Below are 27,082 nucleotides of genomic sequence, written 5' to 3'. Positions count from 1 at the left end.
TGCCACCCTGCGAGCCTCGGGATTACTGCTAATTACCATACAGCTGCCAAAGCGGCGGCGGCAGGGGGCTGCGGATGTCAGCGAGGCGCTACTGTCGCCGCTCTGACACTTCGGCCCGGAGTTCGCCTCAGTTTTACAACTCTCCAAACACACACCGCCCATCGCAGGGGGAGGTGGGAACTCCAGCACCCCCGCTGACCCAGTGGGAATCTATCTGGCAGGCAGCCAAGACCAGCAAACGCGCCACTGCTCAAGGGCTGAAATACGGCCGGCTCTAAGAAGCCCCCCTGTGAGAAAGCAGCTCCATGCATCTTACCTTAAACGTCTACGTTAGGAGAGCAGCCCAGCGCAAACACACACACGTGAGGCGCAGCCCCACACACACACTGGGCGCTGCTCTGCAATCTCTCAAGCCCACAACTACAAAGCTCATCTATTTTTAATGGGGCCGACGTCACACAGACAGAAACTCAACGTCAGTGAATTATTGAACGAGACGGAGACGTTCCGGACGCTAACAAGTGAATTGATGTGGAGAGGAAAAAAAAATAAACAAGATGATGCCGGATGCTGCGTCCACCTGCGGGCCAAGCTGCCGAGCTGTGAGCCCAGTTGGTGGCGGCGATTACTCAGCACTGCGCACTGCTGCCGTCTCTCATCTGTTGCGGGCCGGCTTTGAGCCGCGCGTACCTGACGGACATCTGCTCGCGGAGCTAATCCTCAATCAACCTGCCTGACGTCACTGCGGAGGAACAAAACATCTTCTCAAAACCAGCAGACGTCAGGAGACGGTCTGCAGCCTGCTGGACCTCGACAGCTGTCCTGAGATAAGAGCAACTGCTCATTAGAAAAGGAAGTAGTCCTATTAAAACAGCGGTAGTATCTCAGATTCTCCACAGCTGTCGAGGAGAAGCTCTTTGGCGACATGACAAGGTGGCGCTTCGGTCCTCATCTGATGAAGGAAGACCCGGGGCTGAAGCGTCATGTGCTAATGAGTAAATGTGTTACAAGCTATTTCTGTGCTTGCAGAGAGAGAGAGAGAGGCTGCTATGAGTCCTGGAGGGGGAGAGCAACAGAAACACAGAGGACAAATAACTTCTGAAGGCATCGCGGCTTCAAAAGGCCCAAAATAGCTGAAGACGACCTCAAGGTTTGATACGAGATGTTTACAGATATCATGATCCGAGTGGCTGCAGGATGAAACAAGGATCTCAAGATTTCGAAATCAGTATTTTTTTTTTTTTACTTTATATGTCTGTATGTCATAAAAGCTGCATTAAAATGTGCTTACTATTATTTGATTTATAAAAAACATTTAAATAATTTGTCACCTGGAAATACAAAAATGTTTTTCTAGAGGATTTTGGGTTGAAATGGTTGGATGTAAATGTTTGTCATATATTGAAGAGGTACAAACAACTTATTATGAATTAATATGTTCTTCAAATCATGACAAATTCACAAGAGGGTTAATTTACAAATGAAAAGGATTCCTTAAATAATGCAATTTTTGTGAATGAATTGTGATCAATCACACTTTTCTTTCATGTTCAGAAATTGTCAGTTTGAATCCACAGTAAATGATTTATCACAGTCCCAAGCAGAAAAAAACCCTGTATCGTCGCTGAAATGATTATTATATAAGACCTAGTTGTCTCTTGCAGCACAGTTCAGAGCTTCTACAGAATATTTACACTGAATGAATTCAAGAATTAAAATATAAATAATAACACGAATACTTAATTGCATCATTGTAAACTCACAACGCTGAATAAAAAAAGTATATCAATTATGAATAATTTGACTTTTGCTTGTTTTTCTCAGTGTTACAGATTGAATCTTTCATTTACTGCTCCAGAGAAGATAAACTATCCAAGGCCAACATGAGAACTGCAACAAGAGTGCAGAAACTCTGTGCTGTGGACTTTTTGACCAGGTCACCCTTGTGAAAGAGATCTTGATCTCAGTAGGATTTTTTTTCCTCCCTGGTTAAACAAAAGTTAAATAAAACTCCTGGGATGAAGGTAAAGTCCCGCTTCCAGAGGCTAAAAATACCTGAAAAGACAACCAAACAAAATCCGAAACCTTTCAGCCTTAATAAAAAATGGATTGTTGTGCTTCAAGATGATGATTGTTATATGTAAACTTTTTGTCCTCAGCAGCGATGTCTAGTGGTCCTGGCCAATAAATAAACAATACAGACTGAAAAAGCACTATAGAAACAACAGCGTCGCTTCATTACAGCGTCGATGCAGATGTTAAAGCTGTAAAAATAAATGCACGGCGGCAGTAATATAGATTAAGAGGTGGAGTCGCGGGGCTCGGACAGGACTTCTCCATTAAAGCTACGCTTAAAAATGAATGGCTGTGGCAGCTCCAGTGACAGCCAGGCGGTCAGGCCACTTTAGCTCTCTTTCTGCACCCGTGCTTTGTTTTTCTTTCTCTTGCTTGCACTGAAAGGACATTTCTATTGTTCTGTGTGAGTTTACATGAGGCTTATTGCACCAGCTGAACGTCATCACAATGCAGACCACACTCCCAAATGCAACTAACCACTAAAATCTGACTATTTTGCATGAATACTTTTAACATTTAGGAGCAAAAAATATGCATAAAACCAAGCAGGGAAAGCATACTGTGCAGCAAACCGCTGAATTGTTCTGCATTTCCAGTCGCTGCAAAGCTCTTTTCGCGGCGTCTGACGTAACAGACGGCCTCTATGTAGGCCATTCAAACTAAGTTCGGTGTTTCTAATTGTTCAGTATAAATGATTCAGGATGCACTTCAGCTCGCCCTCAAGGCTTCTGGAGTTCGACTCCAGCTGAAGAAGAAAACTTCAAAGGGATTTGCTAATGTTCCTCCCCGCCGACACTGCTGGCTACGCTGCCAACTCTCCTCCGCACACACACACACACGCACACACACGTACGCACACACACATATCAAAGTGCTTTGTAGTAGGAATTCAGCGGGGAAAACAAATACTCACCTGCATGAGGGTCTGGGAGGAGACGGCGGCATCGGAGATGATATGCGAGCAGAGGGAGAGAGAAGAATAGAGCGTTAGAGCGTCTAACAGCGAACAGTCTGGTTTAAGTGAGGATAATAAGATAATCTTTCAGGTTCAGTGCACCTCCTGATTATCCTCCTTTCTGGCTTTCCATCACACTTGAGCAAACCCACCCGTTCATTCCTACGGCTGTGGCAACGCGGGGGTTTTCGCTCGTGCGAGCTGGCGACCTTGTTTGTTTACCGCCGAGTGCCTATTCGGTGAAGCTCGGCGCCTAACAGGCCTGGTAAAAGCAGATCAATAACTGGCGCCCGCATGCGACCCAGCCCATCCCCGCGGGTCCGAACGCAGACTGCAGCGCCCGGAGGCCACGGGGCTGACCGGGGCCGTCTGACAGATGGCCGCTGATCCTGAGGTTCAGAGGAGCCGCCAAAATAAGGCTTTCTGAATTATTAAGAGGCGGGGAGTGCATCCTGCATTTATGGTTTATATTACTTGAAGTAAAAAAAGGATCTTTATAAAGGATGGCTGTAAAACCAAAGCGGAGCGAAGTGGAGGTCCAGCTGGCCATAAAGGTGGATAGGTTCAAATCTGAACATCAGTTATGGATGGATTACTGGACAAAACGGCCAGAGGGCTTTAAAGTGACACTAGACCACCAAAAGAGATGCTAAATGTAAAAGGGACAAAGTGACCAGAAGTAGACACATGAAATGATTCACATAAAGAGACTAAATATCCTCAAAGTCACAGCAAAGAGGCAGAAAAGCTGATTTTTCTGATCGAGCGTTCATCCGTCAATTTATTGATCAGTCTTTGTTGTATGCATGTGGAAAATCTGCAAAATAATTCCCTGCATAAATCTGATAAACATTATAAAAAAAACTGTAAACCCACTTCAACCAAACAAAATTTTAAATTAAACAACAAATCATTTACCCCCCCCAAACTCATGGATAAGAAAAAACAGAGAAAGAAAGAAAGAAACAAACAAACAAACAAACAAAAAAAAAAAAATGAAGATGCAAAATAATCAGAAGAATAGACAAAAACATCAAGAACTATAAAACAACTTAGGATGTGAAGAAAATACTTCTAGTGGACAATAAATTATTGCAAAAAGCACAGTATTACCAAAGAAAAATTAACTGCAAAGAGCCACAAAAACTGCAATGAGACCCAAACCGACCATAAAAAGATGCAAAAAGAAAAAGAAAAAGGTCCACAAATACACAGCAACAAGTTTAAAGTTGACCACAGGTGAAAAATCTTGACAAATGACAACACAGAAACAAAAAGATGTTAAACTAAAAAGGTCAGGAGGTCAGCTGGAGACAGTTATCATCTGGACAAAGTTTAGTCAGTTTATCGGAGGAAGATTTCGCTCTGGTCCAAGAAACAGCCTCAGAGCTCAACGCCGCCCTCAGTCAGCTAAAAAACTTCCCAGAAACCTCAGCGTCAGCATTTCACTGGACTTAAGAGAACTCCTGCGCGAACGAGGGCCGACCTGTGCAGCAGACAACGGCGGGATTCTAATCTCCTGAAAGACTTAATTCCACCTGATTTAACATCTTAACCGACGCCTGGACTCCGTCAGGGAGATTAATCAAACACTTCCCAGCTGCCGGGGTCTGATCCCTCTGCAGCCGCGACACGGCGCAGAGGGACGGTAGAGGCTTCGCACCCTGCACTGCGCGACACACCCGAGCAAGGCACAGATCATGTGAAAACCCTGTTGGAAATTCAGTTTGATCAGACGTCCACTGAAAGTGTCCACCAGAGTTTGACTCACCCTCTGCTGAATGGTTGCGTGCTTGTGCTCCATCTCCCTCTTCTCCATGGCCGAATCGATCACCAGCTGATCCAGCTGAAAAATAAGTTGCTTCACGTCAAAGGAGCGTCCGGCGTTCATGTTGCGGCGAGAACGACGGCGAAGCGGACGGCGGAGGGGAAAACACTGCGGCGCTGCAGTGATTCACAGCGGCTGACTGTAACGCATAAACCCATCCTCCAATCACATGCCCGGGTCAGTGTTGAGTAATCAAGGCATTGATTGAGCTCTGCACAGCCACAACAACATCTGCAACAAAGAGCGGCTTTTCTGCGAGGGGAAAATAGATCCTGATGGAAAAAAAAAAGTCAAAGAGGAACTGGAGAGACAAATTACATAACTGTAAATGGTCTGAGTGAGGAGGAATCGAACGACGCTTCGCTCACCTCAGCAGCCAGTTTCTTCATGTACGGATCGATCTCGTCCAGCAGGTTGTAGCCCTGCTGGAACAGCGAGTACTGGGCGTGCATGAAGGACAGCATCTGCATGAAGCCAAGACACAAACAATAACCTCAACCTCTGTTCTCACAATGTTCTTTATGTTGCAATACATCTGTTATCACACAATATCAGGGACAACATTTTACATGAAAATGACAGTTATCCCTTCATTACTGACAGTGTGTAAGAATTGTTACTAACTCTGACATACTTCAAAAATATAACATTTGACAGCAGTAAAAATACTTTACGGGTCTGAATTATATCAGGAGCATCAAGTTTAAAACAAAGCCTGAACTATTCAGATGAGCTCAGGTCATCTAGTCCTATTTTTTTATTTCAGCTGCTGTAAAACCATCTTCACCACACAGCGTCTCTTCTCTCTCTGTACATTGATACGTGACCAATGCAAGCCTCCTCTCTGTCCTCTCCTCTGTATTTTCCTGCAGGATCTCTGGCTGTGGAAAGTTTATGATCTGTTCCTTTAAATCCAATCAGCTCTACAGGTTGTTTGTTGTTCTGTTTCAAGTCTATCCCCCAACGAAAATCAATGCAGCAAGAATCTTCACCTCACAGTCTATCTGCAGAGTTGTTTTCTTTTCACTGTCACCTCTGCTTCCTCATGTGGAATTGCTGTTGCTTACCTCTGTATCTGATTGAAATATAAAAGTGAGATGTCTCCGTAATAACACTGAATTCAGAATAATAAAAGAATTATTTTTTGAATTATTTGCAACTTTTATGGCGACAGTTTGACCAAATTACTCATATTATGTTAGTTTTTACTGGTGCATGCTGTTACTAGAGAGCACTTTGTGTTGATGTATGTGTGCCGTCTTACAGCATCGAGGATCTCAAACTTCTTCTTTGCCTGGAGGACATTAATCTGCAGAAAAATGGAGAGAGAAGAGTGTAAAATATCATTTAAATCCTGAAAGGCACAGAAATCACCATAACAGCGTTTGTCAGATAATGCGGGGGCTGCGGAGAGAGCTCCCTCTAGTGGGCAGTGCGGAGCAGGCAGCCTCTGTCAAACCCAGAAGTGTCTCATCGCATTGAAGCTGATGAACAACAAACAATCTTTCTCTGAGCTTTTGCATTGTTCAACCCAACTGAGCCAGACCCAAATGGTATTTTGTGGTACATTTAAGAGGTCACATGCACATTTAGCACATCGGCTTTGACCTTTTCTGCCTCCGGACACTTTCAATTACGACATAAAAGGGGAAGCGATGTCTGAGAGCGTCGGGACGAGGCTGCCAGCAGACGAGCTGAATAACGGAAAGAGGACACGGCCATCACGGCGATCGCTCCGAATCCGTCTCCCTCCGGCTGCCGCGGGCGTCCCAGAGCATGAGGCAACGACTTGTGGGCAAAATGAACCCATGTTGTTCCTGACGGGAGCGGAGAATGTGTGACGCCAACAGGAAGGATCGAGGCTGCGGGCTAATGTGGTACGACAAGCCTGTTTCCCCATCATGATGGAAACACGTCACGTCTTTCTTGTGGGAAGGCGGCTGTTTACTCAGAACCAACTGATTGTGCAACAAAAGTCCCAACACTTATTTTAAGGTTTCACTTAAGTTAATTAACCACAGAAACGTAAAATCCGACGTTAAGTTCATCCAGGATTTAATCGTCTTGAGACCTCTGTTGAACTCAGACGGTTACTTCACCGTGGAAATTAGAGGAACGCTGTTGATTTAGTACAAACAGAAACATCACTGTTATGATTCAGAGACTGGGAGGGGGAGTCCACAATGTTTCCAACAGGAATTCTGGGAAAAAGAGTTGAAACCACTGCTTTAGGTGTACCTCAAGGCTCTTTATGTGGCCCCGGTTTTTTCAATATTCCAATTTTTCACAGCACATATATCATTATGTAGCTAGCATTAATGATACATTATTTATCTTCTATGTTTTATGAGATCTTTCAATTTTGGTTTCCAGAATTCTCAACCAAGATTTTACATAACTGAAAACTTTTCTCAGTTCAATCATCTGTCACAGCTTCACGCCAACTTCAAAGTAAAACTCTACATATGCATCCAAATCGAGTTCTACAATATGGTTTAGTACTTTAATTGCATGTTACTCATAAAACCGGTGCTTTTGAAACCACTGCTGTAAATGAAGCTCTGACCTGCAGCACGTAGTCCAGAGCCAGATGCCGGAAGCACTTGCGGGTGATGCTGAGCGCGCCGGTCGCCTCCTCCACCTCGTGAGGCTTGTTCCTGGGCGCCTGCGCGTTCTTCACCTGTGCGATCTCCATGTCTTCACGTACCCTGTCAAAGTGCTTCTTGGTCTCCTTAAACTTCCGGACATCCCTGACGAAGAGACGAGAACCGAGCTGAAGATATTTCACTTTTAATTCGACAAAAAAAAAGCCTCAGATACTGGAAGCGGCGTCGCGGCGGCGGCGGCCCACTTCAGCTGCACTGCTCACAACCGTCCCTAACAACACATTCGGGGTGCAAAAGGTTGTACTTTGGTTAATAATTAAACACGGCAAAAAAGGTTTTCGGGGGTTACAAGGGTATGTTTGCTTTTTAGGGGTTGCGTACTTTTCCTTTCTTTCTCTACCTGTGCTGAATATTTCATGGCGCTAAAGTTCTGCAGGGACTCCCAAACCGAGCAGCGGTTTTACTCACTCTTTCACAAAGTTGTGCAACTGCTGCTTCACGGACCGCTGGGCTTGATCAAACAGTATCTGGAACACAGAAAGAAGGCAAAACAAGGAACTGCTTAATCAGGAAAACAACTGAATCAAAGCTCGTGAGCTCTTCAATGGAACAAAAGGCAAATTTATTAATGAAAGTAAAATACTGGGTCGTACTGTATTACATTAAGAGGAAAGTAGTGCCATCACAGGAGAGATATGCACTCATTAAACATTTGTATTGTTAATGCATTACAATGTATTAATGCATTTAGTGCATTTTAAATGACACAGCTGCTGATGTGGCATCGCTGTTCACTCTCCGTCACATGGAGCGTATGTACTTATGTAAATCAGGAGTGTCAAACATGTGGCCCGCAGACTAAACAGGGCATTAAATGCAGTTTTACAATAGAACAACTGTTTCTTTGTCTAATGTTGAAGATCTATAGCGTCAGTGAAAACCAAACAGGTGACTGCTGCAGGATCCTGAAAGAAAGGCTGGCAAGCTTCCAGATCACTCGTAAAATAAAGACATGCTGTGGATTTGGGTTTTTTCCTACATTTTTGTACTGTAAATTTAGGAATGTTCAAGTAGGAGTAAAAAAGTTTTAACCATGAAAACTTAAATTTTGCTGTGCCTTTCAGTAACTCAGTGCCAAATGGAGAAGAGGAAAATGATGAGAGCAATAGAGGCGAAGATAATTATTAGAATAAGAAAAGAGCAACCGGGTCTGTTGTTACAGTTTGACCTTTAACCTCTTCTCCACCCTCCACTCCACTCGACAGCACGATGAAGAATAAAAGTCTTGTCAGGAACAATTTCATTCAGTTGGTTTGTTCTGCTTCCGTTTTAGAAAGACTTTCAGGAATGTTTGAACCTCATCAACCACTTCCAGCCTCCGAGTCGCCAACAGAGGGCAACAGAGCGCTTTTTGCCCCTTTTGCACGAGATAAGCAGAAGATGCAAATGAGGCTTTAAAGCGTGAGGGGGATGAATGGAGGAGGGATGCTGCTCTGACTCCGGCTCTAACCAAATATCACGCTGCCTTCAGTGGAGTGTTTTACATCGAAGATCCCTCCTCTGAGCAGAACGTCTGCGCCGCCGCCGCCGCCGCTGCTGCTGCTGTTAAATAGGTCACTCGGGCAGAGAGGGAGGAAGGAAAGTGGGGGGTAGAACGAGGGAGGAGAGGAGGAGGCTTTTGGTACGATGTGACACTGCAGAGTCTGCATCCAACCAAACCCGTCAAACTGTCCAAGCCCATGTGTTATCGCCGCAAGTGAGCATGCAGGCTGGTTACGGGGTTTCCGCCCTCATCCTGCCTGAATAATTGGATATGTGAGTGTGTGTGTGTGGATTAGAAGATTTGAGTTCGCCGGGCCTTATAAAACAAGGCTTAGGGTGTTTTAACAGAGGGATTACAGGCGATGATGATGAGTAAGACACTTCCCTATTGTTGTCCCAGAAAGAGGAGTACATAGGGAACCATTAAAAATAATGGCGATGAGTGTCATTTGGCGAAGTGTTAATCTAAAATGTGTGCTCAAATGGAAGTGGTCAGTTTTACCGGATTTCCAACACTTCTACGAAAGACGTGTTTGTTTGGACTGTGGGTTAAGGCTGCGTTTTACCGCTCCATAAACCCGCTGGGGCCCAAATAAGCATGAGATTGAAACAACAGAGCATCTTGAGAAACACATCGCAGGCCGTGTAGCGGAACCCCCTCCAGCAGCGCCGCCAGGTGAGGCGACCTTCCCCGCCCGCCTCTCGTAAAGCGTCACGCTCCGAGGCGACCCCGTCCGGCTCTGGATTGCAAACATGTGGCCAGTTTGTTTTCCTGCATGAAGTTTTACAAGTGCTAAAAAAAAATAAAAAGTGCAAGTAGTAACTGACAGGCTCGCTCCTGCAAACACGCCGTGACTGAACTAAATCGGGCTGCGGCGGCAGGTTGGGCTGAGCAGTGTGCAGACGGGACCGAGGGGGAAACCGCAGCCTGTTTGAAGAAGTTTTCTTCCGGACCTGCGTCCCTCAGTGATGTCTGTGCACGGCTGAGGGGAGACTTCCTGGATCTGGGGGCGGCTGCACTCAGGCGTTTGCATTCCTGAGCTGCTTTGTGGCAAGTTGACACCGTACAATCGCCAGGACGAGATGCCAGCAGGCTGATTCTGCAACAGCGAGAGGCAGCCGGGCCGACACACCAGGGGTCAGCTCAGGATATTTAAATTTTAATGGGACACACTAAAGCGGCGAGGCTCACCTGTTTGTGAAATAAAGGATTTTATCCTCGTCCGCCAGGAGGAAGATGTTTCCAGATGTTTTTATGTGTGTATCAAGTATCGAGATCCATATCGATCCAGACCTGAGTGGTTTTTATCCACATTACTCAGAGCAGCACAATGAACAAGGTGCAGCTTTGCTTGGGACTACAAACTACTCACTACTCCTCCGATCAAGATTAGCGCAGGAATGCGCTTGAATGGAAAACAAAACGCTGTCAAACGTGCTGTACGTAAGACGAGAATATCTGTCACATCTTCAGCGGCCTGATATCAGAGCCCAGGAATGAGGCGTCTGCAGACACGACCACAAAGAGCCACTGTGCTGGCCATCGGTTCGCTAATTCCGCCCTGGTTTCACCAGCATGTTGAGACGGAGTGACGCAACGAAAGAAGACAAGTGTTTATTCTTTACTGCACATGAGTCAGCGCTCCACTTAAGTCGGTTTGTCAAATCAGAGAAATGTGAGTATGGTTAAAAAAAACAAAAAAAAAAACACACAAAACCAAACTTGATGATTGGTGCTGCAGTGGCGAAAAATGTGAGGCCATGAGTCTGACATCTGTGTGTGTGTGTGTGAGTATCCTAGGCTCTATCTTTTAAGGAGAGCACACACGTCTGGGTGTATTTTTACTTCACGAATGAAGAATGCAGCGAGGCGCGATCAGGGTTTTATTCGCGGGCAGAAAGCGCCTTCCCACCGCGTCTCGCTTTGTTTTCCTGTTTCCAAATATAACCAGGAGACGCCAGCATCCCACAGGGGAATCCGCTCGTTCGGTATGTACAGTCCACTCCAGAGGCGTACCGATTTTACATCAAAAACATTTAAATCTAGGATATCATATAGAGAGCGCATCTGAGAATGAAATTTATTTATGACTTCGACATGTTCTCTGCCCGTCTCCTTTCTGCGAATCCCAGCGGCCCTTCATATAGGACCCGCCGCTGTTTTCCGATGCATTAAGACTCGACGGCTCTCATATACGACGCCCTCTGCATGTTTGCGTCAGTCTCCCTTCATTTCTAATGTATGCCGGGAGAGTCAAACACCAGTCAATAATTTATCGAGTATTCAAATTGAGTTTCATGCTTGAATTAAACAGAAACTGATAAAAAAAAATAATTTAAAAAAAGAAAGAAAGAAAAATACTGGCCTGATTTTGCCTGTATGAGGGAAGAAAAAAAACAACAACGAATTGTGAAATCTTTAGAAAGGATTGTAGGATGGAAGCTGAAGTCTAAAAAAAAAAAGAGAGAAAAAAATGCTATACTTGGCCCGCTTTGAGACTCACACAGTCTGATCTGTTGTGGAGCATCGGACTGGAGCCAAACTATCAGGAAATGGAATCAAGCAAAGGCCAAGAAAACCTTCCACTATTCTACTCAGATCCCGGCGTCTGCTCGCCGGCGTGTGATGTTCAGACACACGAGCCTGTTTGTGTTTTCTTTCCTGGGTTCTGAAGGCATCGGAGCGTGGCCCGCGACAGGGCCGGCTGGCACTCAGCGCTCCCCGTTCGTACGCTGCCATTTAATATTCCTGAGTGTCTGCGGCGAGGGGAGAGCACAGCGGCAGCTGCATGCGCACACACACACGCGCACACACACACACACACGGGGACGTCCTTCACAAGTGGCAGATATAACCATCATCATTTCTTATTCATCTGCGCAGCGGTAGCCGGAGTCCCTCGGCTGCACGGCCAAATGCACACGGCGTCGTTCCTGATTAAAATACCAACATGAGAGACGTGACCGAAGAAAAGAAAAGAAAAATGCTACTACACATTGTTTTTGTTTTGCTTTTTTTTTTTTTTTTTTTTTCCATCGCCTTGAGTCAGGCTGCTGTGAGAAGCCACTTCTCTGTTGTGCTTTTTGCATGACTGAAACAAAGAAAGAAAGGAAGAAAAAAAAAAAACCTCTGAGAGGAAGTCGTATCGACGCCCAGTCGGTTTCTCGGCTCTAATGGACTGCGGGGAGCGAGGAGGGGGGGGGGATCAGGAGGCTGGAAGCCCAGCTGAGCTTACAGTGAACGGGGCCAGCTGGGCCCGGGCCAGACCGCGCTCTCTTGTGGTCCGCGACGTGTGACACAGTGAAGCCGACAAAACGGGCGGTCTGTCGGGAAGCGCTGACGGACCGACGGAAGCTCACACGGCCGTCCGCCGATACGACCCGACAGGAAGTGAAAGCAGCAAGAAAACCGAACGCGATCCCACAGCCGGGCAAATTAGGAATCCGCTCACAAAAGAGCCGGCTAAACAAAAAGTCGACTAACATTTCACACTCCAGCCTGGAAAATGACTGTTATTGTTTTATCAACCCCCTGCTGAGAGTGTGAGAAATGGAAAATCGGCTCCCTCACACTCGCTGGATGTGAGGATGAGGACAAATTCCTTCCCTCTGGCAGAAGATCAACTGGTTCTTCCACTGTTCTTCTTAATCTTTTTTCCATTGAAGAAGTTCGAGTTGCAAAACTGAAAGCATCTAAGAACAGAAGTTTGGATCCAGGCTCATGTCACGCCATATTATTTCTAATTTTACACCTTAGTTTCACGTCCCTTTAGAATCTGAGAGTAATGAAGGAGTTTCATCACGGTGATCGAAGGAAAAGATAAAAAGACGAACAGCGCCTGTAAACCACCGTTTGAACAATCACACTTTGAGTTTAGAGGCCTCCAACACCAACAAACGCCATGAAATACAAATCCAAGAGCTTTTTTAAATTGAGCGGGACCCTGTTTATTGTTCTGTCAGTGCTGAACCCACACAGCGACGTATATATGGCCGTCTATAGTGTAAACATGGCCGCCCATATGCAAAACAGCCCCCGGCATGTGTCAAGGTTACTCAGGGTTACAACTGTCCAGAGGCCAGAGCCACGCCTGCCTGGCCGCTCGACCTGAGCCATTAACCCCTCCATTTATAAACTGACCTCCTTCTCAGTCTGTAGACCGGGAGGAGGAGGAGGAGGGGGAGGAGGAGGAGGAGGAGGAGGAGGAGGAGGAGGAGGAGGAGGAGGAGGAGGAGGAGGAGGTGACGACGCAACTTTGTTGGGGCCGCGGCCAAAGGAATGTGATCCCCACACACAAACACACACACACACACACACACACACACACACACGGCAATTTACAGCACTATCGAGCTCCTGAGTTGGAGCTAATGGACTTCAAAGAGCCTCGGAGGGGCAGGATGGGGATGGAGGGGGGGGGGAGGGGGGGAGGGTGGGGGGCAGGAGCCTCGGAGGCGGGGGGGAAACGACACAGCAGTAAAACACAAGTTGTGCTTAATGTCAAAGGACAGATGTGGGTGAAGAAAGTAGAGTAAACAGGGCTGGTAAATAAGGAGAACGACACTTTTAATCAACAGTAAAAAGGCCCGATAATGACCTAGTTGGAGTAATTCAACACAAAATGCCTGATTTATTATAAGGAAGTGATCACAACTGTTTTTTTGGGGGGTGGTAAAATCAGTAAAGACAAAAAAAAAAAAAAGACAATATAATTCATTCAGATGTATTTTTAGGTACACAATGAATCTATTTGTGAGAATAATCCATCAGATTTGCAGTTTAGAAATCTGCACTTGTCCTAAGGATGTGGTCACTGTGTTCCATGTTAGTTCATCAAAACAACTAATAACAACCGTCCACCAACATATCATCGTAAACGCTGCCCAAGACCTTTCATTTTAGTCTGTTAAGCCTTAACATGATTTTAAAAATATGAAATCAGTTACCTCCACTCCGACCTGACAGACTTTCACTGATCCTTTTCAGTGATACTTTTTCAAAACTGCACGTGCGTCATTTCATTTCTATAAGTGACACGTTAACTTCCAGGGAGCTTTACTTATACACCACATTTCACCACTTGAGCCGTCTCAATGTGCTTTAAATGATCAGTCACACAAAAGAAGAACCTGATCAGACAAACGGCGCATCGCAGGACGACCAGACGAGCCATGAGTTTGCAAAGTACATTTGGATTCTATTATGAAAAAAGGAATGTATACACAACAGAGTAAATTTGGTGGTATAACATTTTGTCAAGGAGGAAGTATCCAGACCCCCCCCTTCAGTTCTGCCGATGAAGTCTTGTTTTAATCCGTCTAATCTGATGTATTTGTCTCGAACCGAAGGCATTAAAACAGATACTTGAGCTGCTGTACAAAACTCAGCAAAATATTCCACACCATGACATTCATTCTTATTTAACAATCATGTTGGCATCTTCATTTGATTAAGACCATCAAGTTCAGTTCTGGTTAATATTTATTACATAGTTTTCCATTCAGAAGCAATGAAAGAAGCTGTATCTTATTCATTTCTAAGCTGTAAATATGCATTTTTTTTTCTCATCTGGCCGAGCAGGAGAGAAATATGTGATCTGCTGGTTGCTGGTGTTTGAACATGCAGTGAATTAATAACCAAGTGTATTTCAGTAACCATTTAAAATGCCTTCCAATCTATATGTAATCACTTTCTTATGTACAGCTGGTGAATTATTAAAACAGTAGACAGAAGTGGAGTTATTCAGAAGGTATGCAGACTATCTGGGGAAAAATCCAGCGATTATCAACTCATTAAGAATTATTTGATTATTAAAACAGAAAACTAAACACTTAAATGAGCCTAACACAGGTTTTATTACCGACAAGAAAAGGCAAAAACCCAGCAACCCTGGATTTGTTTTTATAAGGGATTTCAAAGAATCATATAAAGTAAAACTTAACATCTATTTTCCTTGTTTCATATTAAAAGACCATTAGTGAAAAACAGTGCCACTCAAGGCACGTTCCTATATAAAAATGCCTTAAAACCAGGGTGTCTGTGTCTTTTTTATAGCAGATTTCAGCCTCAGTGATGCAGTCTGAGACGTCGCACCGACACAGCAACTGACAGGTTTAATGATGTGTGAAAGAAGCTGGAATCAGTTCAAATGCGGCCCTCTGAGTAGTACAAAAGAGAAGACGGGACCCTCGCGTGGTTCTAAGTGCCAGTTAACGTCAGCCTAATGCAGCGCCGTCTCAATCTACAGAACGCGAGGCACACGGTCGACTTACCATGTGGTAGTTTATGATTTCCTGGAGGCTTTCGCCGCACTTTTCCAGGCATTCCTGCAAAGAAAACACCAGGAGACTTTCTTTAACTGCGCAGTGCATGCAGGGATACTCTAAAAACCACAGCTGGATTTACATAAGGAGAATAAAACATGCAAATAAAAGCTATCATCAGAAAGAATGTTGCTTATTTGAAGGATAAATTGAAGAAAACTTAAAAAAAAAAAATCCTCATTTCTTAAACGGAGTCAGGCCTGGTTAATATCACCGAGGTGCACTTAAACCTTACACAGGAAACTGGGATATAATAACAAGGCTGATTCACTACTTCTTTTTCTTTTTCTTTTTTTACGATGGAAACTACAAATGTGAACAAGACTTGAATAAGAAACTCACAATTACTCATTCGGCCGAAGCCAGAAAGGCTTGTAATAGCACTGAATGTTAACGGCGGTGAAAATAATCCAGGACGCCGGTGCTGCGAGGAGCCGAAATGAAGTTTCCAGAACCCATCTGATCCTCACTGACTAATCTGTTAGTAATCAGGTTTATTCACACACAAACAGAGCTGCCAGGATAACGCCTGAAGAGCAGGAAAGTCCCATTAATCCGTCAACACACACACACACGGGAACAATCAGATCCACCCTACTGGTGACGGATCATCAAAAGGGGTCTCAATAAAAGCACCGATCTCTGCGTCTCCTCACCGAGATCATTTCGTCCTTCTTGCACTGCTGGGACAGATCCCGGACGCCGTTGACGAAGAGCTTGTTGGCGCTGATGTAGGCCTTCCCGGCTTCGATCATCCCGCTGCATAGCTTCACCAGCTGGGGGGAAGAAGACACTCACGGTTATGAGAGGGTGAATAAAAATAAATGTTTCGGGCTGCAGCCACCATTAAGGACAATATCGTCTGCATTACGTCTCACAGCACATCTTTCACCAGCTGTTATTGATGGCTGAATTAACTTTTCTCAGTATAATGTTGAAGTTATCGTCAAAATTAAATGAACATCAGTACAGCTGCGGATAGGAATGTGATGTAGTTTTGCTTATTTGTCTAATTTTGCAGATGAAATGGCACTCAGATGGCATTTTAACCAGAACTTCATGAGCTCTGCAGGAATGTTGACGTCACACAGAGAGGGACGGTTCAGTTCAGCTGCGGCGATCGACGGATTTTATTTGTATTATGGAAAAGCCTGCGGGAGAAAATGCTGTTCCAGCTATTATTTCTCTGACCACTGCCAGATGTTTGGTTGTTTTTGTGTTTTCTTATTGTTTCCTTTTGGAATATCTTTCATATTTTTCTTTCATTTTGAAACAGAAATCACTTAATTATCCTATTTAGAAAGTGATGCAGTCCCTTTATTAGCTTAGCCATGCAAATTCATAAATTAGTCTATTTTCTGCTTCACTGTCATCAACTTGCTCAGTTTTCAGAAGAGGTAAATCAATTTCTTTATGAAGAGATCATGAAAATGTGCAGGGTGTTTGATTTAAGTGCACGACTTCTTCCTGTTTGTGGCTCAACAACAATTCAACTGAATAAAACTCAGTTCAACAGTTGCGATCCAGCCAAAAATACTTGTGTTTTATTCAGCTGGAACCATGAAGTAAACAAAATAGTTTGAACGGTCTCGTGTTTTGGGCGAATCGTGAACATGTTTAATCCTTTTTTGGAATATAAATATGTCAACAGGTCACATGTGACCCTCAGTGGGTGAATGGATGCCGGAGGGGACTGGATTTTATGGCTCATCTGCTCATTCACAACACTTGAGTTTTTGTCTCATGTTTTCAGCACATCGGCCGAGGCTGCACATGTCTGTTCATCACCTGTGTTCGTGGAGACGCGAGCAGGTGGGCTCCATGTGTCCCTGCATCGTCCAGGACTGCAGAATCCCTTTCAGATGCTAAATGAGCACGAAGGTTCTGTGGGCGTCGATGTTCAAAGCGCGACTTCTCTGCAGTAGTCAGCGAAACCTGAGTCATCCTGCATCATTTAGCCTCTCATCTCACGGCAAGAAACTTGATTTCTTTTTTATTTATCGCTCTGAGGCCAGACTTTCTGCTTTACAAGCGTTTTCTTCTCCAACAAAGACTTGTTTAATCCCAGCTGCTGACCAGGCATCAGACTGATTGTGTCTTTGTATTCTGTTCACGCAGGATCGATCAAATTTCCATGCAAGTGAACTGAACGAAGATGAAAATTAACCAGTGGAGGTTTCTGCCACTAATGGCAGTGAAAGCGGAGCAGTCTGACTAATCCCGGCCGTCTCTGACACATGCTGCGATCTGAAGTCGCAGAGCGGCCAGATGGAGCGGTGACATGAGCGTTTCAGGAGCAGCATCTGGCCGACTCATTACACAGAACCCGCGCCGCCCGACGCTCTCAGTCAGTCATGCCCCCCCCCCCCCCCCCCCCCCCCCCCCCCCCCCAACCCCATCTTGCCCTGCTGCCACGTCACGTTTCACCAAACCTGAGCCGGACTGAGCGACATTACGCAGTCCATTATGCCGGGAGATGAGTGCCAGCCGGCGTGAGCGGCGTAGGATTATACACTGCAGAGTAATGTAATGCAGGGAGTGAGCAGCTGAGAGGCACAGCGGCCTAATGTGTGTTGCAACACAATGTATGATGGCAGAATATGGAGAGGGACCAAGATTCCTGCATTTCAGTCATTTTACTACCATACAGGCCTGCAAAAAAAGTGTGAGAACTCAGTGGGAAAATCATGAGGCCCCATATGTTGCGTGGATTCCTTCATGAATGATTTAAGACACGCAACGCAGCACAGGCTTCCGGGCAGAAATCTGTACTTTCAGCACATTTACAAACTCAGGAAAAGTTAAAAAAAAAAAAAAAGTTTAGAGGTGAGAAGTTTTGATCTTGTGCATTTACTACAGAACAGTAAAAAGAGGGGGAACAGGCTGAAAGTGGGGGCGTCGCTGAACGAAACACACCTATTGTTTGTTTGTTTTTTTCTACAAATGAGCACTGATGTCTTGCATACGGACGTTATCATTAAGTTGGTCACTGGACAGTAAAACAAAGCAAATATGCAACATTTATATCCAGGAGTCACATTACATTGAGCCACTAAAACAATCCATGAAATCCAAATGAACTGCGAGTAAATGGGAGCATATTTTATAAGACGTGAACAATTTGGCTCGTGTTAGTGCAGGCGATAATAAAGCTGTGCTTAGTTTGTACAAACTTGAAGGCAAGTGATCAAAACAACCAAATCGCTTGCCTTACGGTATTTGTATTTGTCCTTTCTTTATACTTAATGCTGTGAGGAGCCAGGTCTTATCCCACAGTCACCAATTAACACAATTTACATGAAGGAAACATGGCGAAGAAGCATTTTTCTGGATTATGTAAAAATGCAACAACACTGAACAAATTCTCCACTACAGAAGACCTGAAAGCATGTTTCTATGGGTGGTGTTGAAATAGTAAATTAAATTATGAAATTATATTGGAAGTCTAAATAGTTGGAGAGTTGCAGGGCTGCTGTCTCCCTCCCTCTTCTGTCTCCAGAGAAAAGCTGCACTGTTACCATTTTACTAAGCTCCTGTTTACTGGAGGAGCCGCATCATTCCCAAGCTGAGAAAAAACAATTGACTGTTAGCAGCAGCATTAGCATTAGCCTGCATCTACAGCGGCTACCTAGCGACAGCGATTGATTTGCTCCAGTGTTTAAAGGGCCGTCAAGTTTCCTGCCGCTCGCCGATGAAATCAGTGTTGTGTATTAAGCCGTCACAGCAGCCGTTTCGCCCTCGGCTGCGTTCAGAAGCAGCGTTTTAGCCGAAGGGCAGGGTTTCCAATTCATTAAAATTCAACATTCAGAAAAGCAGAACAAGCCTGTCAGGATCTCAGTTCACTGCTTGTTGAGCAGGAAAATAAATCAAGGAGCAATAATAACGTGAATGCATTTCAACCTGAATCACTCTGGTAGCTATTCTTTTAATTTAAAATCAAAATAAATATGCACTGTCTCTTCATTTGAATCATTTTATTCATTTTTTTTTTTAGGTATTTCAATGAAAATCAGACAATTTAATCAACATATTCGTCTCTGTCTTACAGATACGCTGCTTATATGCTGACATTTTACCATCAGACTGACAAGCTCTCATTAAGTTACTGCTTTTCGCAGAGGAACACATGGAATAATTGAAGACGGTAGCAATAACCTTTGCCCTCTTACCTTATCTAGCTTGGCCTCGATCTCCACGACCTCCGTCTCCACCTCATCGATATTTGCCCTGCAAAACAAAAGCAGGGGGGAATCTGTTACTTCATGTGATTGAATCAAAACAAAGTCCGCTCGGCTCATTTATGTCATTGGTTGAACAGTCTGCTTGCGTTTTCTGGGAGAGCCCCCATAAATCTGTGAGTGACAGAAGGAGTTTTACGCGGCGAAAGCCGAGACGTGTTCGAGCAGCGCCCACCGCCTGACATTTCTGAGTGTGTCAGCGAGCGAGACGCCGTCCCGGGAGCAGTTCGGCTCTGTCAAAACAGAGTGACAGGCGAGGTCTCGGCACAGTGACGCGGCCTGGATCGTCCACAGGCCCCCCCCCCCAGCCACCCACTCACTGTCAACACCACCACCACCACCAAAACCACATCTGGAGCCCCCGCCCTTTTGGCAGAGGTATGATTTACGCCCAGAGGCTGCATGACGTAAAGCCTCCCAGCGCCACTCCCTCAACTCCTCCACACACCGAGCTGACGTCACAGTTCGTGGACGACAGACTGATCTATGCTCAGCGTCTTCACGCTCCAGTTTCTGCTCGTTCAGATGATCCACAGCTCTGCTTTTATCAGCAGATTATCTTTTTTGGCACAACAGTCCCGTATAAACGATTCCTCATCCATATAAGCCGCACAATATATTGCAAATTAATCCTGATCACAGCATCAACGTGCCGATATGCAGGGAAACTGTGTTAATGTACGGTGTATTTGTGACCTGCAAGACTGAACGGACAGAATTTCAAAATGCAAAGGAAAGTGTGATTACAAAAAATGGTGTGCTTACCAATTAATTGACTAATGAATGTTTTATGCCTGACCTAGTCACAGTAAGTTCGGGGCAAGAGAAAGAGCACTGTTATTTCCAACAACATGAACTGATAATTTACCTGCAACAAGAAGAAAGGACAATATTTTACCTAAATTATCAGCGCATTTCACAGAGGACGTCAGAAATGGATCTCTGAGTGAGACCTGAACACGGCGTCAGTGCGGACGGCCAGGAAGGCGCGAGGAGAGCCGGCCTCCTGAAAAGCCAGAGCCCATTAAGCTCCGCATTATCACATAAAAAGAGCGGCTTCGAAAATGACATCAGCTATGAAAACAGCTTTGCTCACTGCCAGATAATCCCTGGGTGTGGCTGGCTCGCGGCCGAGGTTATGACAACACGCGTCCACATGTGGAGGAATATGGTATTGATTATTTAAGGTAATGCATGCATCCACTCTGCATGCATTAGAGCTTTTGGCGGATATTTCCACTCTGGAGCATTCGCCTCCTTCCACTCCAGCTCAGCTCCAACGCAGAAAGGGAGATGGCGAGAGTGAAAGCCGTGGGGGTGGAGAACAACACGTGCCGTTCTCGTCCCCCGAGCCCGGCCGAGCAGGCTCATCCAGCCGCCAGCGCCGGAGAGGAAGAGATGAAGCAAGAGATGAAAGTTAAAGCGCCCTGCCTGCCGCAGTCCATACATCTCCAAGACGGCAGGGAGTCAATCTGGGAAAAGACAAGCATGGAAAACCTGATGGATGTGACTTTCAGGTGGTCCGGAATGTTTGGAAAATCCCTTTGTTGACTCACTTCAGCTTAAGCAGCAATGCAAGCTTTCCAGAATGTTAAGAAGCTCAGTGGTTTAATTACCACTTTAACTTACCTAAACGGACAAAAACACACACATCAGACTGTTAACAGACAAAAAAGAAGACTTATTTGCACAACTGAAGACCAGTTTGAGATGCTTTGATTCTGAATCCTGACATTTTTTTTTAACAGCACTCATTAAGTTGGATTAAAGGTAATATTTCCTCACTTTTACCACCTGTGGTCACATCACTGTGGCAAGAGCTGGTAAAAGCAGACATCCTAGAAGTAGATGTTTGTGTCAAACTTTCATCCAACCATCAATCTTCAATATAACCGCTTAATCCTGTGAACGGTCGCAAAGTGTAACTGAAAAAGCAAGCTGTGAAAATGTAAAAAGTGACATTAGACGGGGAAAAAAACACCGTTGATTCAATAGATCATTGAGACTCTTCTTGTTGAATGATTTCTTTGATTTCTTCTTTGCCTCTCCTGATACAAACTGAGCCGTTGGGGCTTCAGGGCTTCGCGGAGGAAACCACATGTCGGATGAGAACCAGTGAGAATCCAGTCACAAGATTTCTTCCTGAACCAACAGTTTCTTTTACAATACAAAACCTTTCTTACTTTTTTGTAAAAACACCAAAATGCCAACATCACGTGTTCTCGGTGACAGAGGAGGAAAGCACCGGGTTTCAGCTCCTCTACAAAAACCCGGCGAGGTTCCGCATGGTGCCGGCCCGGCTCGCTGCTCCAGATGTGCAGACTCTGGTTCACAGGACAGCTGCTCCCTCCAGGCTGCAGCCACCGCCACTGTCTCAGTGCACACTGCGCACATGCCTCCCCATAATGGATGCACACAGAGCCCCGGGCCTGTAGCCACAGCAACCATCTCTTAAGTGGGCCACCGAGGTCCCCGATGTGCTCGTGAGTTGACCTTCATTCACACCACGAGGAGCGGCTCAGACAATAACGGGGCTCAAAACAAAAAGCCGCGACGACAACACGTCGATTTCCGGTTTACCCGCTCGCAGATCCTCACGTCAGCTCGATCCGCATAAACATGGCGGCGCTTAATGGCTGATGAGGGCTGCACAGGGGCAACAGTGTGTTTATAACTCGTCAGGTCTGGGACCGTTTATCTGACGCGAGGCGGCGTGTTTAAGCAGCGGTGTAAAAACATCATAAACAGGGAGATTTGTGCTGAGCAAGCTGCAGCTCCGGCGGTTTCTGGCTGGTCGACGTGCTGACGGAGCGGCCGAGGTTCCGTTTACTGGTCCAGAAAGTGGCGGGACACCTCTGTTTCTGTGTAACTCCTGAACCACTTCTCAATTTAACCACAGCACATGATGCTGAGTCCGCTGTCCTAAATTACCGTCGCATAAATAGTTTGTGTACAAAGTATTAAATTAATATTCAAAGGAAATATTTTGTTAGTCGCAATTCACATTCTGGACTTTGACTCCGACTCTCAAGTCGTGGAACAAAGGATTTATGTGTCAAAGTAGGTCCGCATTTTGAAATCCTGTTGTTCCCCTAGTAAATTATTCTGGGATTTTAACCACTAATGCCACAAATTAGCTGACAGGGTTGTTTATTAAAATGTGTCTGAGCCATGATACCAAAAGACATTAGACCACGGTGCCCCTGGGCATCCGGCACCCCGAAGGGACCTTGTGATTCGGATGTGGGGCATGTTCCAAAAATAGAGCAAAAGTCACCATAAGGATACAAAATTTGGATTTACTATACAGTGTACTGTTTAGTGGAGTGTGTTCAGTTTCGTTTGTTGTTGCCTGCTGCCTGTGGTGGCTGGGAGAAGAGCAGCTGGCCACGGACGCCCCCAGAGGGGTTGTGTTTTAGCGGCGGAGGGGCCCGGTGGTCCGGGCGTACAGCGAGCAGGTGGGGCGCTGAAGAGGAAGCCAACTCCGCGGTCCAGGTACTGACCCCTGAAATCCAACCAAAACCCACGGCGTCCTCCAGCTGGGCCACGGCGGCCCCGCTGGGGGGAGAGCGAATTATCCACCAGCGGCGAGGCAAACAGATGACGGCAGCTGTAACAGGCAGGACGGCGTCTGCGATCAGACACACTGCTCCCAAAATCTCTTCGGCATCCTCCGTCTGAATCCGAAGACGTGGAGGAAAACATGGGGGAGGAGGTGGGGGGGCTGAAGGCGTCTCGTCTGTCTCCCTGTCTGGGGACCCCATTGTGACAAAGGAACTTCCTGTCTGGAGAACCAGCAGCATTTTGTTAGATTATTGATTGCTTTAGTGCCCTAATTGAGGCTGCATTGTCAGGATGAATGACCGATTCAATGGGGGGGGGGGGGGGTCCAGCATCCTCCCTGTGGGCTCCAGCTATACACGGCTCCTATTACCACCTACTTCTCTTCTTCCTCCCCTCGTGCAGACCAGCTCATGGGCTTCAGGGTGCCAGAAGCGCCCCAGGGCCATCTGATGCCAACCACTTAAAAGAAAAACCTACCAAGCACTAACTCCAGAATATCTTCTCTCCCACTCACTTCACTATTCCAGAAAGTGCCACTCGGAGCAGGCCTGTCAACCCCGGGACTCTTCAGATTAAATCACACCAGAGTGCAATAAGCTCGAAAACACGTGAGACATCATGGAACTGGCCAAAGTGCTGCTGAGATTTGTTTCCCTTCATGATGAGCGCATGAAGTGACGTGAAGAATCTTTACTTAAACTATTTATATTAAGACAAATTTAAGGCAAATGGTTGATTTTTATTTCAATGTTTTGATACAATTTGTAAGTTTTGTATGGAAAACAGAAAATTTGACATTATGCAAACATTTTAAATGAATATGGGGAATGCAGAAAATGGGTATGTACAACAATTTTTCATGCAAAATCTAATGAAATAGTTGTTTTTGGCCAGAATCTTTAACAAGGAAGCCTGAGCATTCAAAACGAAACAAAAATCAATATCAAGAGGATTTTATCAAACCTAATCTAGATTTATGACCTCCGAAGAAACCTTTGCACTCATCCAGCTGGTGTCACATTCACGTCGTCATCCTCATAATTGAAGAATTACAAAGCTCCATAATCTGCAGCGAGTAACCCAATCCTAAAGCAGTTAGGGTGCAAATGGAGTTCAGATGTCTCCATTAATACCCTCCCAAACATGTGTTCAGAGCCGCGACTAGTCTTTCATACGCCCGGGCTTTTACTTCCACTTCAAGGCCCGGATGTGTGTGTCCTGCTTTCCAAACGAGGCTCGTTGTAAACCCCCGATCGCAGACCGCATCAGAGCCGAGAACCCTCCTCTGCAGCAGGCGTCCGCACTGATGGCTTCGCAGAAGTGACAAGTACGCAGCGGCAATAATTACTCATTTATGCTTCAATTACGACTCGCCGGAGGCCGCGGCTGCGAGCGCGGATTTAGCCGCGTGCAGTTGATGTCTGCGTCTATCGGGGGTGGGGGTTAACGCGGACGTCTTCGGCCTCGTCGCTTAATACGTTAATGCTCTTCCTACAAGTGGAGGCCGGCCCTCGCCGACCCCCCACCGCGGTTTTCAGCCGTGCCAAATACTTGCGCGCGGCCAAACAGCTGAGTAGCAACCATTAATTTATGCAGCCCCTCATAGACTGACTGACCCTGCCGGCCCACCAGCTCATTCAGGCGGCGCAGGGGCCGCCGCGCGGCGCCCTAACGGGGGCCTCCGGGCGGAGCACATCGCCAGTCTGCTGAGAATAACGATCGGATGATTATTGAGAGTTACTGCTGAGAACGTGTTGCCAAAAGGACTAGAATCAATGGAAATGTTACTTTAAAATCCAAGATTTTGCACATTGCGGCAAGTTCTCTTGACAGAATAATTGATAGTTTGCATTTACAGATCAGTTTTAAAGGCAAACCTGCAATTTCTATCATCACTTGACTACAATAAACTGAAAGGTTGACTTTAAAGTGTGTTTTTATAGCAACCTGTTGATTAAAAACAATTCAAGCACTAAAAATGATAAAAAGTGAAAGAACTAATCAAAAATTCACGATCAGAACTTGTCAATCATGAGAAAAAACTGCTTGTGCCACTTTCTTGTGAATTTAATTGACTAAATAATCAATCAAGTCAGCATTTACGACTTACTGTTTCATCAAGAAAGTGAAAATGTCACCTGAAACTTATTTTTCCATGCTAAATTTCTCACTCAAACTTATCATTATCAAGAAGTTGACATTGATAAAACAATCCACGTAAGTGAATTACAAATAATTATCAAAAAAAAGCTTCTTTGCACTGCTTTTTTGCTTTATTTTATAAGTTTTAAAGCAACACTGTGATCCAGACATTTACAATGTGCAGTTTTAAATATTTTACTAATCATCATTAAAAAATAATATGAAATAAAGCACAAATTCTGCTTGAATATGTCTTGTTTTCCTCAAAAATTCCCCCAAAAGTGTTTTCTTATCAAAACAGATTTAGATTTCACACAAAAGAGCCTAGTTTCTTTAGGTTTCAACGATAATTGGTCCTTTTTTTCAGCGTGGCCTCGAGGTTAGGGAAGCAAGCTTTTAACGTGAAGTTTGCCGGTTTGAATCCCAGTGCGGACGGTCGTCACTGTGGATCTGTTAAGTTAACCCCGGACTGTGTTTGGAAGGGCATCTGGTGCAAAACTTGAGCCAAATCAAACACGCAGATCAAATAATCTGCCGTGGCGACCCCAGAACGGAGCCGCTGAAACACAAAGAGCGGCATTAATGATGAAAATTCAATTAAAAGAGCAAAGAGTCAGAAAAATATTCAAAGTAAAGTGACGTTTGGGAGCTGAATCTACTAGGTTGAAAGACAAACCCGTCACTGTCCTCATTGCTCGCTCAGTGAATCCAGTCGACAGTGACTGCCACCCAGCCGCGCTCATCCATTTGGAAAGCCTCCCCCTTAAAAAAACTGGGTCTATTTTGGCAGCAGGGCATGTGTGTGTGTGTCCTCTCAAAACAAGCAGAGGCTCCGTAAATCACATGGCTGAGACAGCCGAGAGCGGCTGCAACTGCAGCACGCTGCAGTGTAAAATCACGATCCTGCACAGATATAACCTGTGACCTCTTCCCACAAGCATAAAAATGAAGGACGCAGGTGGAGAAGATGAAGCGGCGGTTTTATATCCGGTCCTTTATTCAACCTGCAGTGGCAGAATCCCAGCAGGCAGGAAACGCTTCCCAAATAAATCCAATCAAGGATCTTCATCAACATGTATGAAATGAAAGATAAGGAACTCTGACAAGAGAAAACATGAAGAAACAGTGTTATTCTTCAACCCTGAGCCACAAAACATTTTTACTCAGCAAAAACAGAAGCTGTTGGCATCATTTACGGCCGTTAGTGTCATGGTTACACATCACTAAAGTCACAGAAGACAAATGAACCAGCCAACTGAGAAACCAGTAATAATGATGATCTGCCTGCTAAACTCACTCAGTGGAGTTTTTTAACTTAAAACAGAGGCGCAGTTCTTTCAGTCTGATGCCAACATGGTCGTCTGGAAACAAATTAGGTCCAAAGAATGAACTTAATGTTACATAAACCAACACTAAACCCCTTTTTTTAATAACTAAACTATTTTGAGGAAGCCTAAAACACATTTTAATTTCAGACTGCGGTCGCAGAAGTCCATTTCTTTCTGTAATAAGTCATGTTATTGAACATTCTGAACTGCGTCAATACAGTGACCTGCTTATCTAAACTGGACACATCGACTGCAGAGAATCCAGAGAAAATCAACTAATGAAATATGAAGGCTGCTTCTGACAACTCACTGCGAAAAAAGAGTAGCCCAAATATACGATATCAACATTAAATTTGAGACAATTACTTGATATAAGACATCTTGATATAAGAACCGAAAATCAAGAAATAAGTCTGTCTATCTTAAATGTATCTTACACACACACATAAGAACTGACTTTGAATCAGTGAAGGACGCTG

The 27,082-nt window shown here is 45.1% G+C and overlaps 1 protein-coding gene across 4 annotated transcripts in view; it reads right to left on the bottom strand.

Moving 5' to 3' along the window:
- The window catches only part of LOC115407567 (arf-GAP with coiled-coil, ANK repeat and PH domain-containing protein 3), a 59,319-nt gene that overhangs the window by 13,680 nt on the left and 18,557 nt on the right, over positions 1–27,082 (bottom strand). For all 4 annotated transcript variants that reach the window (XM_030117955.1, XM_030117957.1, XM_030117956.1 and 1 more), the window contains exons 2-10: positions 19,501–19,558; positions 15,988–16,107; positions 15,281–15,334; positions 7,934–7,992; positions 7,426–7,609; positions 6,124–6,168; positions 5,228–5,323; positions 4,803–4,877; positions 2,990–3,001 (exon numbers count right to left, since the gene is read on the bottom strand). In XM_030117955.1, coding sequence (XP_029973815.1) covers positions 2,990–3,001; positions 4,803–4,877; positions 5,228–5,323; positions 6,124–6,168; positions 7,426–7,609; positions 7,934–7,992; positions 15,281–15,334; positions 15,988–16,107; positions 19,501–19,558 — 703 coding nt within the window. The remainder of the gene's footprint in view (positions 1–2,989; positions 3,002–4,802; positions 4,878–5,227; positions 5,324–6,123; positions 6,169–7,425; positions 7,610–7,933; positions 7,993–15,280; positions 15,335–15,987; positions 16,108–19,500; positions 19,559–27,082) is intronic.

This window comes from Salarias fasciatus, chromosome 20 (genome assembly GCF_902148845.1).
Source record: "Salarias fasciatus chromosome 20, fSalaFa1.1, whole genome shotgun sequence".
NCBI classification, from domain to species: Eukaryota; Metazoa; Chordata; class Actinopteri; order Blenniiformes; family Blenniidae; genus Salarias; species Salarias fasciatus.
This window is presented reverse-complemented; position numbering and strand designations above follow the sequence as displayed.